Below are 11989 nucleotides of genomic sequence, written 5' to 3'. Positions count from 1 at the left end.
TGGGGAGAGGGCGGGGCGGGCTTCAGCGGCTGAGGCTGGCGGGGAGGGGCACCCCTCCGGCCACAGGGGCAGGGACGGCCCTTACTTGCCGCCGGCACCTCCTTCTCCACGAGGCCGCCGTTGGCCTCCGTCTCCACCGACAGCCACTCGTTGACCAGGAAGAAGGTGCTGCGAGCCGTCTGCAGGTCCCGGACGATGACGTGCTGCAGGAACCAGGCGGGGCTCAGCCCTGCGGGGAGGGGCTGCGTCAGGCCGGGGCGGGGGCGCAGGGGAGTAGGCCGGGCGGCCGCAGGCGCTCCACAGACCTTTGTTGTCGTGCCACACGCGGATCTTGCACACAGGGCCGAGGCTGTGCGGGGTGGCGATCTGGAACACGTCCAGGCTGTTGCGGCGGAAGGCTCTGTCCCCGTCCAGGTGCCGGTGGCCGCTGCGGCCCTCCGCCCCGTACAGCATGATGCCCACGTGCGCCGTGGTGCCTGCGGGTAGGCGGACAGGTAGGCCGGAGGCGTGAGCCCGGCCACGGGCCTCTGCTCACCAGGTGCTGCACCAGCTCCCTCGGCGCGCTAGACGCGGCCGACTGCGCCGCCTCTCTGGCTTAACTGAGGGACTACAGGAGGCGGCCGGGCGGCGAGCGCTCCAGTCTGCTCCGGGAGAGACCGGCCCGCGCTCCAATCGGCAGCCGATCCGGCGCCCCCGCCGGCTCCCACAGACCACCCCCGCGACGGGGCGCTGCCTGCTCGTCTCCCAGGGAGAAACAAACACCTGTGACGGTTTGTAAAACTCAGTCATCCAAAGGGTGAAAGCGCAGAAAGGAAGTGAAAAGTGGCAGCGCACGGAGTGGAATTCAGATCCCATGTCCACGGGCACGTCCGCACCACCCGAGGCTCGCCGCGAACGCGCCGGCGCCAACACAGACAGCAGCTGGGAGGGAGGACGGGGCGCAGCCATCGAGGCGGGGACGACCAGGCGAGAACAGTCAGGGCAGGCGGGCATGCGTGGGGCGCCGCGCAGCAAGACGCAGGCCCGGGCTCACCGCACGGCAAGGCCCGCAGTTGCACGGGCAGCACCGTCCACACCACTCGGCGAGTTTTTCACCAAGAAACCAAGCACTTTGGTTCCCAGCCGGTCTAACAGCAAGTCACGCCGTCCCCGCTCACCACCGGTCCGCCTCCCCAGCACCGGCTCGTGCCACCCGCGCTGACCATCTGCTCACTCCCGCCGGGGGGCCCGCTCACTCAGCAGGGGGTAAACCCAGCCGCCCTCTGTCGTCTACTAAGGACAGTCACGGGGGGCGCGGGGGCCCGAGAGAGCGAGCGAGGGCGGCCGGGGGCCCGGACGAGGCAGCACCCACCCTCACCTGAGCCTCGGCCCCAGCCAGTCTTGACCAGGATCTCGTACTTGAAGCGGCCTCCCTTCCCGCAGAAAGGGATGACGCGGACCCGGCGGACGTCCAGCTGGTCCAGCTTCCGCAGGACCACGGTCATGACTGCGTAGGTCACCAGGCACACGGAACACGTCAGCACAACAACGTAGTTGGTGCCCGAGGCCGGTTCCTGGGGAGACAGAGCCGTCAGGCCTGGAGGCACGGCCCAAGCGTCAGCTCCCCGGGACGCAGAAACATGGTGCCACCCACCGGGAAGACGAAGTGGACGCGGCTGGGGGGCACGAAGAGGCTGGCCCCGAAGGCAGTGAGGTGGCGGGTAAGGCAGACGGCCTGGCTGGGCGAGGTCTCCTCCAAGGGCATGAGCCCCTCTGTCCTCCACATCATCTCCTTCTCGCTGAAGTACTGGCACAGGGACGTGTAGAGGCCCACGGTCACTTCCAGCGCGGTCCAGTGGAAGTGGCTGGTCAGGTTCAGGTAATAAGTCCCGCCTGGGTCTCTGGTCCTGGGAGAAGTGGGGCGAGCGTCACACCCAGACCCTGCCCGGCCCCGGGCACAGCCACGTTCTGGCCCCGAGGCCTCTCGGCAGAGTCACCCTCACCATGTGTGGCCAGTCCTCCGGCTGCCACGCCTGTTCCCACGGGCAGCGCACATGACCTTGGCACACATTCGCCCTGCCCTTGGAGACCAGCCCCTCCCCACCAATGGGTCCTTGGTGGCGGAGCACGTGCTCACCCCGGGGCGATGAAGAAGGTATAGGGCCTGTGGTCGTGGCCCGCCAGCTGCTCCGGGCGGATCCTCCTGCTGGCCGAGCAGTTGTGCTCGCTGGGCCAGGACGCCGAGTGCAAGTACACGGCCAGGTAGGGCTCAGGCTCCTCGGGCAAGTAGTGCTCTAGAGGGACAAGCACAGGGTCGCGTCCTGGGTGACCCCCGCGGGCACTCCGGAGACCTCCTTGGCCCCGGGGGCGAGAGGGCCAGAGAGCTCGGGGACGGCACCTGCTCCGCCCGCGTCCCCCGCCACCCTCCGGCCAGGCTGCCAGCAGCCTGGGAAGCAGGAGGCAGACCACGGTAAAGGCCACAGAGGTGGGCGTCCATGAGAAACACCTGCTCACCCGAGGTACCTCCCCGCCTCCCCCGAGCCCCCAGAGGCTGGGGCAGGCCTGCAGGCGGCGCCGCCCCGAGGGCCCCAGTACGCACCGCTGAGCGGCGTGTAGGTGAGCTGCACGTGCAGCCCGGCGGCGGGGTTGCTCTCCTCGGGGGTGACCACGACGCCGACCGAGGCCCGGGGCGGGACGACCGCAGAGCCGGCAGGGGCGCGGGGGCCCCGGGCGGCCCGGTCTGAGCTGTTGGGCACCTTCACGGTGATGGCGCGCTCCGAGGCCAGCTGCCCGATGGGGATGTGGGCCCCGGCCTGCGTCTGGAAGGCCATGGAGGCCACCTTGGTGGAGACGGTGTAGTTGCTGATGTAGCCGAAGGGGAAGGGGTTGGAGTCGACCAGGAACATGAGCTGCACCACATCGCTGAGGTTGGACAGGGCTGCGCTGAAGGCCGTGGGGATGGAGAAGGGGCAGCCGGGGAGCGAGGCGTCGCCCTGGCACAGGAGGCTCCGCGGGTCCGAGCGCTTGCCGCGGGCTGTGATCTCCTCGCCCGCCAGCGTCAGAGGCTCCTCGTCGAGGACGCGGGAGCGCATGACGATACACATGAGGGCCGACGACAGGTGATATGCCCTGGATGCCACCATGTGCGCCGGCGGCTCCATGCCCAGCGCCGGCGGTCGGGGGCCCTGCACGTCCGCGCTGGCCAGGTGGATGAGGTCGCCTGGGGGGCGGGAGAGGCGGGGGTCGGTGCTCGCGGGGAGAGGCAGGGCGGCGGGGGGGGAGCACGGCGCAGCCCGGCCCGGCCCGCACCTGTGATGTTGAGGATGCTGTCGGCGATGCCCATGGGCGTCCCGGTGCCCGCGGCCGTCTCCGCCTGCAGGATTCGCATCATGCCCTCGAGCTTGTGCAGTGTCTGCTTGAGGCAGGAACCACACACCGGCTCCCCGCTGGACACCTGCAGCGAGGCCGGCCCCTCCGCTCAGCTCCATCACGCCGGCCACGCTACAGGGCGCCCACTCTGGCCCTGGCCTTCCCCGGAGCCCCTTCATGCTGTGGCTGGAAACCCCCGAACGTGGGTTCTGCCCACACGCCTGCTTGCTGAGAGCTCTCCTGGGGCTTCTCCCCACCACGGACGAGGCCAGCAGAAGACCACTCTGCGTCTCCCGTCACAGCCACGGGAGTCACGTGTCACAGGGCCCCCCACCTCCCTTGGAAGGTTCTCTGCTCCCTTCTCGGCTGCAACTCCCCGCCCCTATCAGACTGAGCTCCGCCCTGCTGAGTCCAGTCTCCGAATCCTGGACACCAGTGCGTAGCTCTCAGGGCTGCAGAAGCCAGGTCCGCGGGGGCCGCGGCTGGAACAGGACAGCCCAAGAATGGCCTCTTCCATCTGTCCTCCCTACAGTGAGCCTCCTTACGCCCCGGGGCCACCCCACACAGCCCCCGGAGGGCAGAGACCCCCGTGCCCCTCACACTAGAATAGCTGAGGACTGGCAGAGGACGGGGGGCAGTGGCCGGGACGAGGGCTGCCGAGGGGCCCGCGCACTCCCTACCGTGCACTGGGCCAGCGCCGCCGCGATCTGCTGGATGTCATCCACGGTGTTGACCCGCAGCGAGACCAGGGTCTCCGTGACATTCTTGCGGATCTGGGCTTGCAGCTGCCGCCGGGCGTCCAGCTCTGCTGCCGTGCCCAGGGTGTGCTCCGACTGCGGGTATCGAGCACAGGGAGCCGAGTGCGCAACGCGGGCCCCAGCAGCAGCGAGGGCGGGCGCATGCCGGCTCGGCCACCTCGGAACTGGGGGACAACTCAAGTCCCGTTTCTTTGGGAGCAAAAGGGGGCTTTCCCAGGGCTCCTCTGACAGGCGCTGGGCGCGGGGATAGGAGAACCCCCAGGTGAGCATGGGGGAGCCCACAGGTGGGGAGAGAAGAAAACAGGTTGTTTCAAGGAAATGCGCCCAGGGACTCATCACTTGCAAAGCTGTAGGGCCTGACTCGGCCCCACCCTCCCGCTGAGGACAGACAAGAAGAGGGGAGCCCTCACCCCTGCGCTGGCCTCGTTGAGCACGGTGATGAGGGCCAGCGAGTACTCGATGACGTGCTGTGGGTCAGCCTGTCTCAGCAGCCGGGGCAGCATGCTCTCCGTGAGGCCATGCAGCCAGGTCATGAGGTCGCCTGGGCCTCCTGGGAGGTCGCCAGGAGGCTCTGGCAGGGTGATGGCCAGAGACCTGTGTGCAGAGGTTCGCCCCGGTGAACAAGGGGCGGTCCCCGCTCCCACCTGCTCCCACCTCCCGGGCCCGCTCACCTGTTGAGGGCGACCACAGCGGCGCCCAGCTGATCCTGCACGACCACGGCCAGGCCCACCTGGAAGTGGGGTGCGAACCCAGGCGGCAGCACGGCACCGTAGGTGGGGAGGCTGCCCCTGTAGACGCAGAACTCCTCGCAGTGGCCCTGGCGACAGCGCCGCAGCAACAGGGCATACACCAGGGGCGCGCTCCCGTCTTCCGCGTCCTGCCAGCCTGCGGGGACCCTCGCGGTGTGAGCAGGGCGGGGCCCCACGTACCCGCAGCGCCTCCCCCTCCCACCCGCAGCTGTGCTCACCTGTGCACTCGAAGTGCACCTTGGTGGTGAGGGCGCGCACCGCGTCCAGCGGGAAGAGGCGGCAGGAGCCCCCGCGTGGGGGCCGGTTGGCGGCGAGGCGGATGGAGGCGCAGCCCTCCTCCTCACCCGAGCGGCCCAGCACCGTGAGGGTGAACGTGTAGCCCTCGCCGTCCCGCAGCACGCCGCGCCGCACCACCAGCCGCATGCCCGAGCTGCCGGTCGACGTGGTCGTCTCGTCCAGCACCAGCGTCTGGTTGCTGAAGGTGCGCGCCTCCCAGCGCTGCGGGGCGCAGACCCGGGACTGAGGGGCGGAGCGACCGCGCCACGCCCTCTCCGAGGCCCCGCCCCACCCGGAGGCCTCGCCCCTTCCCTCCAGGCTCTTCGGCTCACCCCTCGCTTGGAGCCCGCGCTGCAGTTGTCGCACTGGCCCTCCAGATACACGTACGAGCTGCGGCTCACTGCGTACACCGCCTGCGCCTTGCAGGACACACACTCCAAGGACACGATGGGCACCCGGCCCCTGCGAATCAACACCTGGGGACAGGGTGGGATCACAGGGAAGCCATGACCTGAGCCAGTGCCTCTGCTCCTGGGGCCCAGACCCGAGTCCACCCAGCACGTCGGGGCCACAGGGGCGCGGCGGCTCCTGGGGGAGCTGAGCCTCTGGCCGCTGCCTTGCCGCTGTTCTCCTAGTTGGGAAGGCTCCGCTGGGCCCGGCCAGCTCCTCACTAGCCTGAGGTCCAGCTTCCCAGGGCACCGTGGGCTCAGGCGGCACCCAGTACTTTCATCTGGCTTTGAGCCTCCCAGTCTGGGGGATGGTGGTGGACACCCAGAACAGAGTCCGCACTGGGTTTATTTTCTGTAGCCTCCACGGCCCAGCATGCACCTGGCACACGCGAGGCCCTCAGGTGCTCACCCACGAACAGGAGAACGGTCGGGCGAATGCCTCTGTGGGGAGGGGAAATGTATGCTGACCGGCCCGAGGCCCCTGCTACCCTGGGACGGGCCGCCTCAGCCAGTCCAGGTGAGGCCCTGCTGTAAGCTCCCACCTTGCCAGAGCCCCTAGGGGCAGGCCAGCTGGAGAGCCCTGCTGCTGAGGACGCAGAACACCGTGCCGGGCCCCAGCAGAGCCCAGCACGCCTGCTCCCATCAGCACACCTCCCCCAAAGGCAGCCTGAGTGGCTGCCCCAGGATCGCCCGCTCTGCAGCCCTGACCTACCTGGAGGGCCCAGGGGAGGGGAGCATTGAGTACACACACGCATAGGGGTGAGATCAGACCTCTCCCATGCACAAAAGAGGACACCCATGCTCTGGGAAGGGGACCTCATGGTGCCTGGGGCCCCTCTGAGATCTGGAGCGCAGCATTGAAACGGGATGTTTTGTTAAGCACCACAACACAGGAAACCCTCCAAGAGTGTTCGGTGTTCCCTGGGGGCAGGTGGCCCTGTATGCTCAGGCCTCCCCGGGCAGCTGGGTCCACCATGGGGCCCGGGGCTCTGTCTTGCTGGGCTGAGGACCAGGCCAGCAGCACCCACCGTCTGGTTGGTGGCCTCCTCCTTCCGCCCTGCCTTCCACACGGTCAGGTTGAAGGTGTACTCCACGCCGGCCTGCAGGCGCTCCCGAGGGACGGTGACCACGCTGCTCCCCCGGGGCCCGAAGGTCAGGGCACATCCACCAGATTCACTCTGTAGCCACAGGGGAGGGGGGCGTGAGACCCGGCACGGCTTCAAAGCAGAACCTGGTCCAAGACACAGCCAGACGACCCCCTCCCCGGGCTGGGCTCAGGAGCAGAACGACTGAGGGGCGGGGACCGTCCAGGCCCTGCAAGGGCACCTGACCTGGGTCGAGGCCACGCAGGCCCAGTGGAAGCTGAGTGGGGTCTGGTCGCCGTCCTCCAGGTTGGGGTCGTAGGATTTGCTACCGTCCAGCACCAGGTCCTGAGTGTCTGACCACACGCGGTACGAACCGCCCTCAACAATGGGCATCAAGCGCTCGGGCACCACCGTCACGTTGGCTTGGATGCTCCGTGCCAGCGGCGTGTCCCCGAAGGACACCATGAACACGAAGCAGTAGTGGCCCACAGGCAGGGCCAGCCGTGGCACCACCAGCTGGGGCCGGCTCACGTCCACGCCGGGCAGGGCCACGGGGGCCATGCGCGCAGGCCGCTGGCAGCTGGGGGCCCGGAACACCTGCCAGCGGTACTCGGTCTGGTAGGTGACACAGTCGCGCAGGTCGACGTGGGCCTCCAAGTAGTTGCGCTGCGAGCGCCGCATCAGCACCTGCGGGGGCAGGGCCACCTCCACCTCGGGCTCCCTGCAAGCCAGCACGTGGACCGTGACCGTGGCCTGCGCCACGAAGAAGCTCACCAGGTTGGAGGCGTTCACCTCCACGCGGTAGTCCCCAGGCCGCAGATAGGAGTGCTCGGCCCACGGCTCCTCCGTGTCCTCCACCAGGGCCCCATCCCCGAAGTCCCAGCGATAGGCCACGCGCCGGGGGCTGGGGCTCGTGGCGGCCTCGAAACGGGCAGAGCGGTTGGTAAAGCAGCGGCCGCTGCGCAGCGCCACCTGCTGGATGGGGTCCTGCACCTCCGTGGCCAGCGTCAGGTTCACCCCGCCCAGCTCGTTGAAGGCGCGCACGTGGATCTCCAGCAGCCCCGCAGCCACAGGCGTGTAGGTGACATCTCGGCCCGACAGGATGACCAGCGAGTCCCCCTGGACCTTTTGCAAGGAGAAGTACCACGCGTAGGCCACGCGGGACCCCCGCTGCACGCGGGCGGTGAAGTTCCTCTCCGAGCCCGTGGGGATGCCCGGTTCGCAGCAGCCGGGCACCTGCAGCCCCCCCACGGCCTCCAGCACCAAGACGCGCACCTGCACCTGGGCCCGGCTCACGTGGTTCTCTGCCTGCACACTCACCACGTAGTCTCCGGCCCGGGGGAAGCTGCGGGAGAAGTGGGGCCCGGGCAGCGCCTCTGGGCCCGCCCCGCCGACCTGCACGAGGAACCGCACGGCGGAGCCGGCGGCCAGCACGGCCTGGAAGTGCACCCGCTGCCCTGGCTCCGCCACCTTGCTGCTGGCCCACAGCACCAGGCCCAAGACGGGCTCCTCCACCGTGAGCTCATGGGTGGCCACGACCCAGCTGACTGCGTTGGAGGCATTAAGCTGTATGGAGAAGGGGCCAGCGTCACGGAAGACCACAGTGACGTGCTGACCGAGCCTGCTGCCGCCCGGAACCATCCAGCACCAGCTCACGTTGGTGCCGGAGTCCAGCTGTCCCCAGAAGGGCACAGAGGAGCCAGCTGCCACAAAGCTGCGGTCCGGCTCGCCGGCCCGGATGCTGAGGCCTCTGACAGGCACCTGCACGGCCACCTCAAGGGTGGCATTGGCTGAGCCCAGCTGGTTCTCCACCGTGACCGTGACCAGGTACAGGCCGGGGCTGGGGAAGTTGTGGGTGGTGCATGGCTCCGGGCTCTCCCAGCCCGGTTCTCCCTCCAGGAACCAAGTGTAGATGACGCCACTGCCCCCAGCCAGCTCAGCGCAGAAGGTGACACTGACATTGACCGCGGCGGGGTTTGGGGAGGCGGCTGCAGCCAGGGCGCCCACGGGCTCCACGAAGTCCACGGTGCGGTTGGCCGAGGCGCTGCCCAGCATGTTGGTGGCCCGCAGCTGGACGTGGTAGGCACCGGCCTCGAGCACGGTGAGCGAGAAGGTCTTGCCGCTGCCAGCCAGGACGGGGCCGCCGTCCCGCTGGGCAGCCCAGCTGTAGGAGATGTTGGTGCCGTCCCTGACCGCGGCCTGCAGCCGCAGCGTGCGGTTGGTGGGGAAGCAGCAGCCGCCGCCGCCCCCCGCCACCTGCAGACCCTCGATGTGCCGCAGGACGTAGACGAAGATGCTGTCCTGCGCGGAGCCCACCTCGTTCTCGGCTGTGACGATGATGTTGAAGGTGCCCACGGAGCGGAAGGTGTAGGAGATGGTGGGGCCCCCGGGGATGGGCGTGCAGCGGTCGCAGAGCACCCAGGAGTAGCGCACGTCGCTGCCGGCCTCCAGGGACGTGCTGAAGCTCACGCTGGCGTTGAGGGGCACCACCGTGCGGCTGGCATTGACGCCCAGACCCCGCACGCGCTGCTGCACCGTGACGTTCAGGCACGCCGCGCCGCGGCTCACCTCGTTCCACGCGTGCACCCTGACGGTGAAGGGGCCCGTGCTGTTGTAGGCGTGGGTGGCCGTGGGGCCCTCGAGGTGCACGCCGTCCCCCAGGTCCCACAGGTAGGTGGCGGGGCGGCCGCGGCCCATGGCCGAGAACAGGTAGGGCCGCAGCAGCTCCAGCACGCCGGACCCATTGACCTGGATGCCCGAGAGCTCCACCGGCTCCTGCACCTCCACGAGGGCAGAGTCATTGGCCGCCGAGATGTTGTTGGACACGGCGACCGTCACCGAGTAGGAACCAGAGTCCGTGTAGGTGAACGTGGCCTCGGGGCCACCCACACGGGCCGCATCCTCGGTGCCGAAGTCCCAGGCGTAGCGGTAGAGGGACGGGGGCCAAGCCTGAGCCACCAGGCGGGCCTCCTCCCCAAGCCGCACCAGCTGCCTCTCGGGCCACAGCGTCACGTTGCCCACCTCGGGCTCCACACACACACTGCTGAAGTAATGGGCCTTGTTCACCCGGCTCGACAGGACCAGCGCCAAGGGGAACGTCCCGCTCCGCGTGAAATTGTGTGTCACCGTCGGGTCCCCCAAGACGGTCGTGTTTGAAGAGCCGTCCCCGAACGTCCAGTCGAAGACATAGTGCGCAGGGTCCCCGGTGACATGGGCCGTGAACCGGGCGTGGGGCTGTGCGGGGATGCAGGCCGCGGGCTCGATCCGCAGCACCTCCAGGACGAAGACGTGCACGGGCCGGCTCAGGGCCAGGCGGCCTGCGGGGCTGGACACGCCCACGGTCACTGTGCAGTTCTGGGCGCGGAGGTACACGTGCTCCACTGTGGACTCGGGGCCCGTGAGCACCGTGCCGTCCCCCATGTCGAAAGTCCATGTGACGTTGTCCCCTGACTGCAGCGAGGCACTGACCGTCACAGGTGCGCCCTGCTCCACCGCCGGGTTCAGGCTCACACGCAGTCCCCGGAGCTCCTCGAAGACGCGGAGGCTGAGGCCCGCCGCCACGCTGCTCACCGTGTTGTTGACCTCTAGACGGACGTGGTACACGCCCCTGGAGGCGTACGTGTGGTTGACCTCCGGCTGGGGCTGCGTCACAGCCGGGGAGCCATCCCCGAAGTCCCACGTGTACAGGACGCCCCCAGGCCAGGGCAGGGGGTGTGGGGAGAAGGTGACAGGCTGGCCGGCCACTGGGACATGGCTTCCCACGGCCACGGCCAGGGCCGGTAAGGCGGCTCGCACACTCACAGGCACTTGCTGCGTCAGGTTCTCGAAGGCGTTGGACACCAGCAGGGTCAGGTTGTACTCACCTGGGGGACAGGCCCGAGTAAGGACCGGGGCCACCGCCACCGCCTGCGTGTTGCTGCACACTGGGGCCCCTCGGGACGACAGAACAGGGCCCCGGGGCCAAACGCAGAGGGAGAACACCCTGGGTTCCTGCGCTGGGGGTGCCCGCGAGGCACGCGCAGGGTACCAGCAACACAGGCGAGACACGGGGCAGATCCGTCCCAGGCAGCCCCGACCCCAGCGGAGGCAGAGGGGGAGGGGCGCCGAGCTCCACTCTATTCCGAGAACGCGGCTTCCAGTCATTCAGAATAAAACGTCACCCCTTCGTCCCCAGAAAAGGGTCGAGCAGGGGCCAAGAGAGGTCCCGTTTCTGGCCAGGAGACTTGAATCATGGGGCTCAGAGGCCCAGTCCACCCTTCCCCCCAGACACCCCTCCTTCTCCCTACCGTGGACCCCAGGTCATCAGCCCAGACTCGGCGGAGGGGGGTGTCCCCAGCAGGCCAGTGGCCCAGCCCTCACCTGGGACGGCATAGGCGTGCGTGGCGTTGTGCTCCACCAGCACCTGGGCCACCGTGGGGTCTGGGACCTGGACGGACTCATCGTACGGAGGCCGGAACTGGCCGATCACCTGGTCCCCATCCCCGAAGGTCCACCTGCCACGGCAGCAGGCAAGCCATGAGCAGGCTGCGGTGGGTGCGCCCGCGGCCCCTCTGGGCAGGTAAGGAGGGGGAGGCAGGGAGAGCCCAGCACCAGCACCCCCAGGAGCGGCCCTCCCTGCCGCCCACCAGGCCAGGCACACTCACAGGAAGGCCACCTCCACCGCCGAGTCCACCAGCACGTGGGCGGCCGCGGCCAGCGTGGCGTTGGGGGGCAGCACGGACGGCACCGCAGACACCCGGAGGCCCCTCATCCGGTGCATGCGCCCCACGGTGACGTTGTAGCTCACGGTGACGTTGCTCACGTGGTTGGAGGCCGTCAGCTGCAGAGACAGGGGCGCGCGTGGGCTGCCGCGGTGGGACGGGGGCCGCCGGGCAGCAGACAGAGCCCCCCCGCCCCGCACTCACCCGCAGGGAGCCGAGGGGTCCTCGGGAGGCAAAGGTGAGCACTGCACGGCCTGGCCCGCCCCCACCCCCGCCGGTGCCCCCCACCCACCGAGAGCTTGAAGACGGCGGCGCTCTGGTAGATGACGTTGAAGACCACGTTGTGGAAGGTCAAGGACTGCTTGTCGTCGATGGTCCAGCGGAAGACCGCGTCCGAGCCGGCGTCCACCGCGGGGCTGTACCGCTGCGGGGAGGGCACAGCGTCGGCCAGCCCCAGGGCTTTGGTGGCCAGCTGGGCCCTAACCCAGGTTCCCCCCACCTGGATGCGCCTCCCGGTGGGGTTTCCCAGGCGACTTCAAGACACCACAGGGGAGGGGGCGGCTGGAGGGGCCGACCCTGGGCAGACCGCGCTCTGACCACTCTCCCACTATCTGGACAGGGACC

The 11989-nt window shown here is 69.1% G+C and overlaps 1 protein-coding gene across 2 annotated transcripts in view; it reads right to left on the bottom strand.

Moving 5' to 3' along the window:
- PKD1 (polycystin 1, transient receptor potential channel interacting) overlaps positions 1-11989 on the bottom strand; it is a 41181-nt gene that overhangs the window by 9024 nt on the left and 20168 nt on the right. For both annotated transcript variants that reach the window (XM_045992781.1, XM_045992782.1), the window contains exons 12-28: positions 11658-11789; positions 11309-11484; positions 11025-11158; positions 6912-10528; positions 6609-6758; positions 5464-5607; positions 5074-5353; positions 4778-4991; positions 4517-4700; positions 4029-4181; positions 3289-3433; positions 2579-3199; positions 2117-2273; positions 1634-1886; positions 1358-1553; positions 306-476; positions 86-229 (exon numbers count right to left, since the gene is read on the bottom strand). In XM_045992781.1, the coding sequence (XP_045848737.1) occupies positions 86-229; positions 306-476; positions 1358-1553; positions 1634-1886; positions 2117-2273; positions 2579-3199; positions 3289-3433; positions 4029-4181; positions 4517-4700; positions 4778-4991; positions 5074-5353; positions 5464-5607; positions 6609-6758; positions 6912-10528; positions 11025-11158; positions 11309-11484; positions 11658-11789 (6871 nt within the window). The remainder of the gene's footprint in view (positions 1-85; positions 230-305; positions 477-1357; positions 1554-1633; positions 1887-2116; positions 2274-2578; positions 3200-3288; positions 3434-4028; positions 4182-4516; positions 4701-4777; positions 4992-5073; positions 5354-5463; positions 5608-6608; positions 6759-6911; positions 10529-11024; positions 11159-11308; positions 11485-11657; positions 11790-11989) is intronic.

This window comes from Meles meles, chromosome 21 (genome assembly GCF_922984935.1).
Source record: "Meles meles chromosome 21, mMelMel3.1 paternal haplotype, whole genome shotgun sequence".
Classification (NCBI taxonomy): domain Eukaryota; kingdom Metazoa; phylum Chordata; class Mammalia; order Carnivora; family Mustelidae; genus Meles; species Meles meles.
The sequence above is the reverse complement of the archived record's forward strand: the minus strand, read 5'-3'. Positions and strand labels throughout refer to the sequence as shown.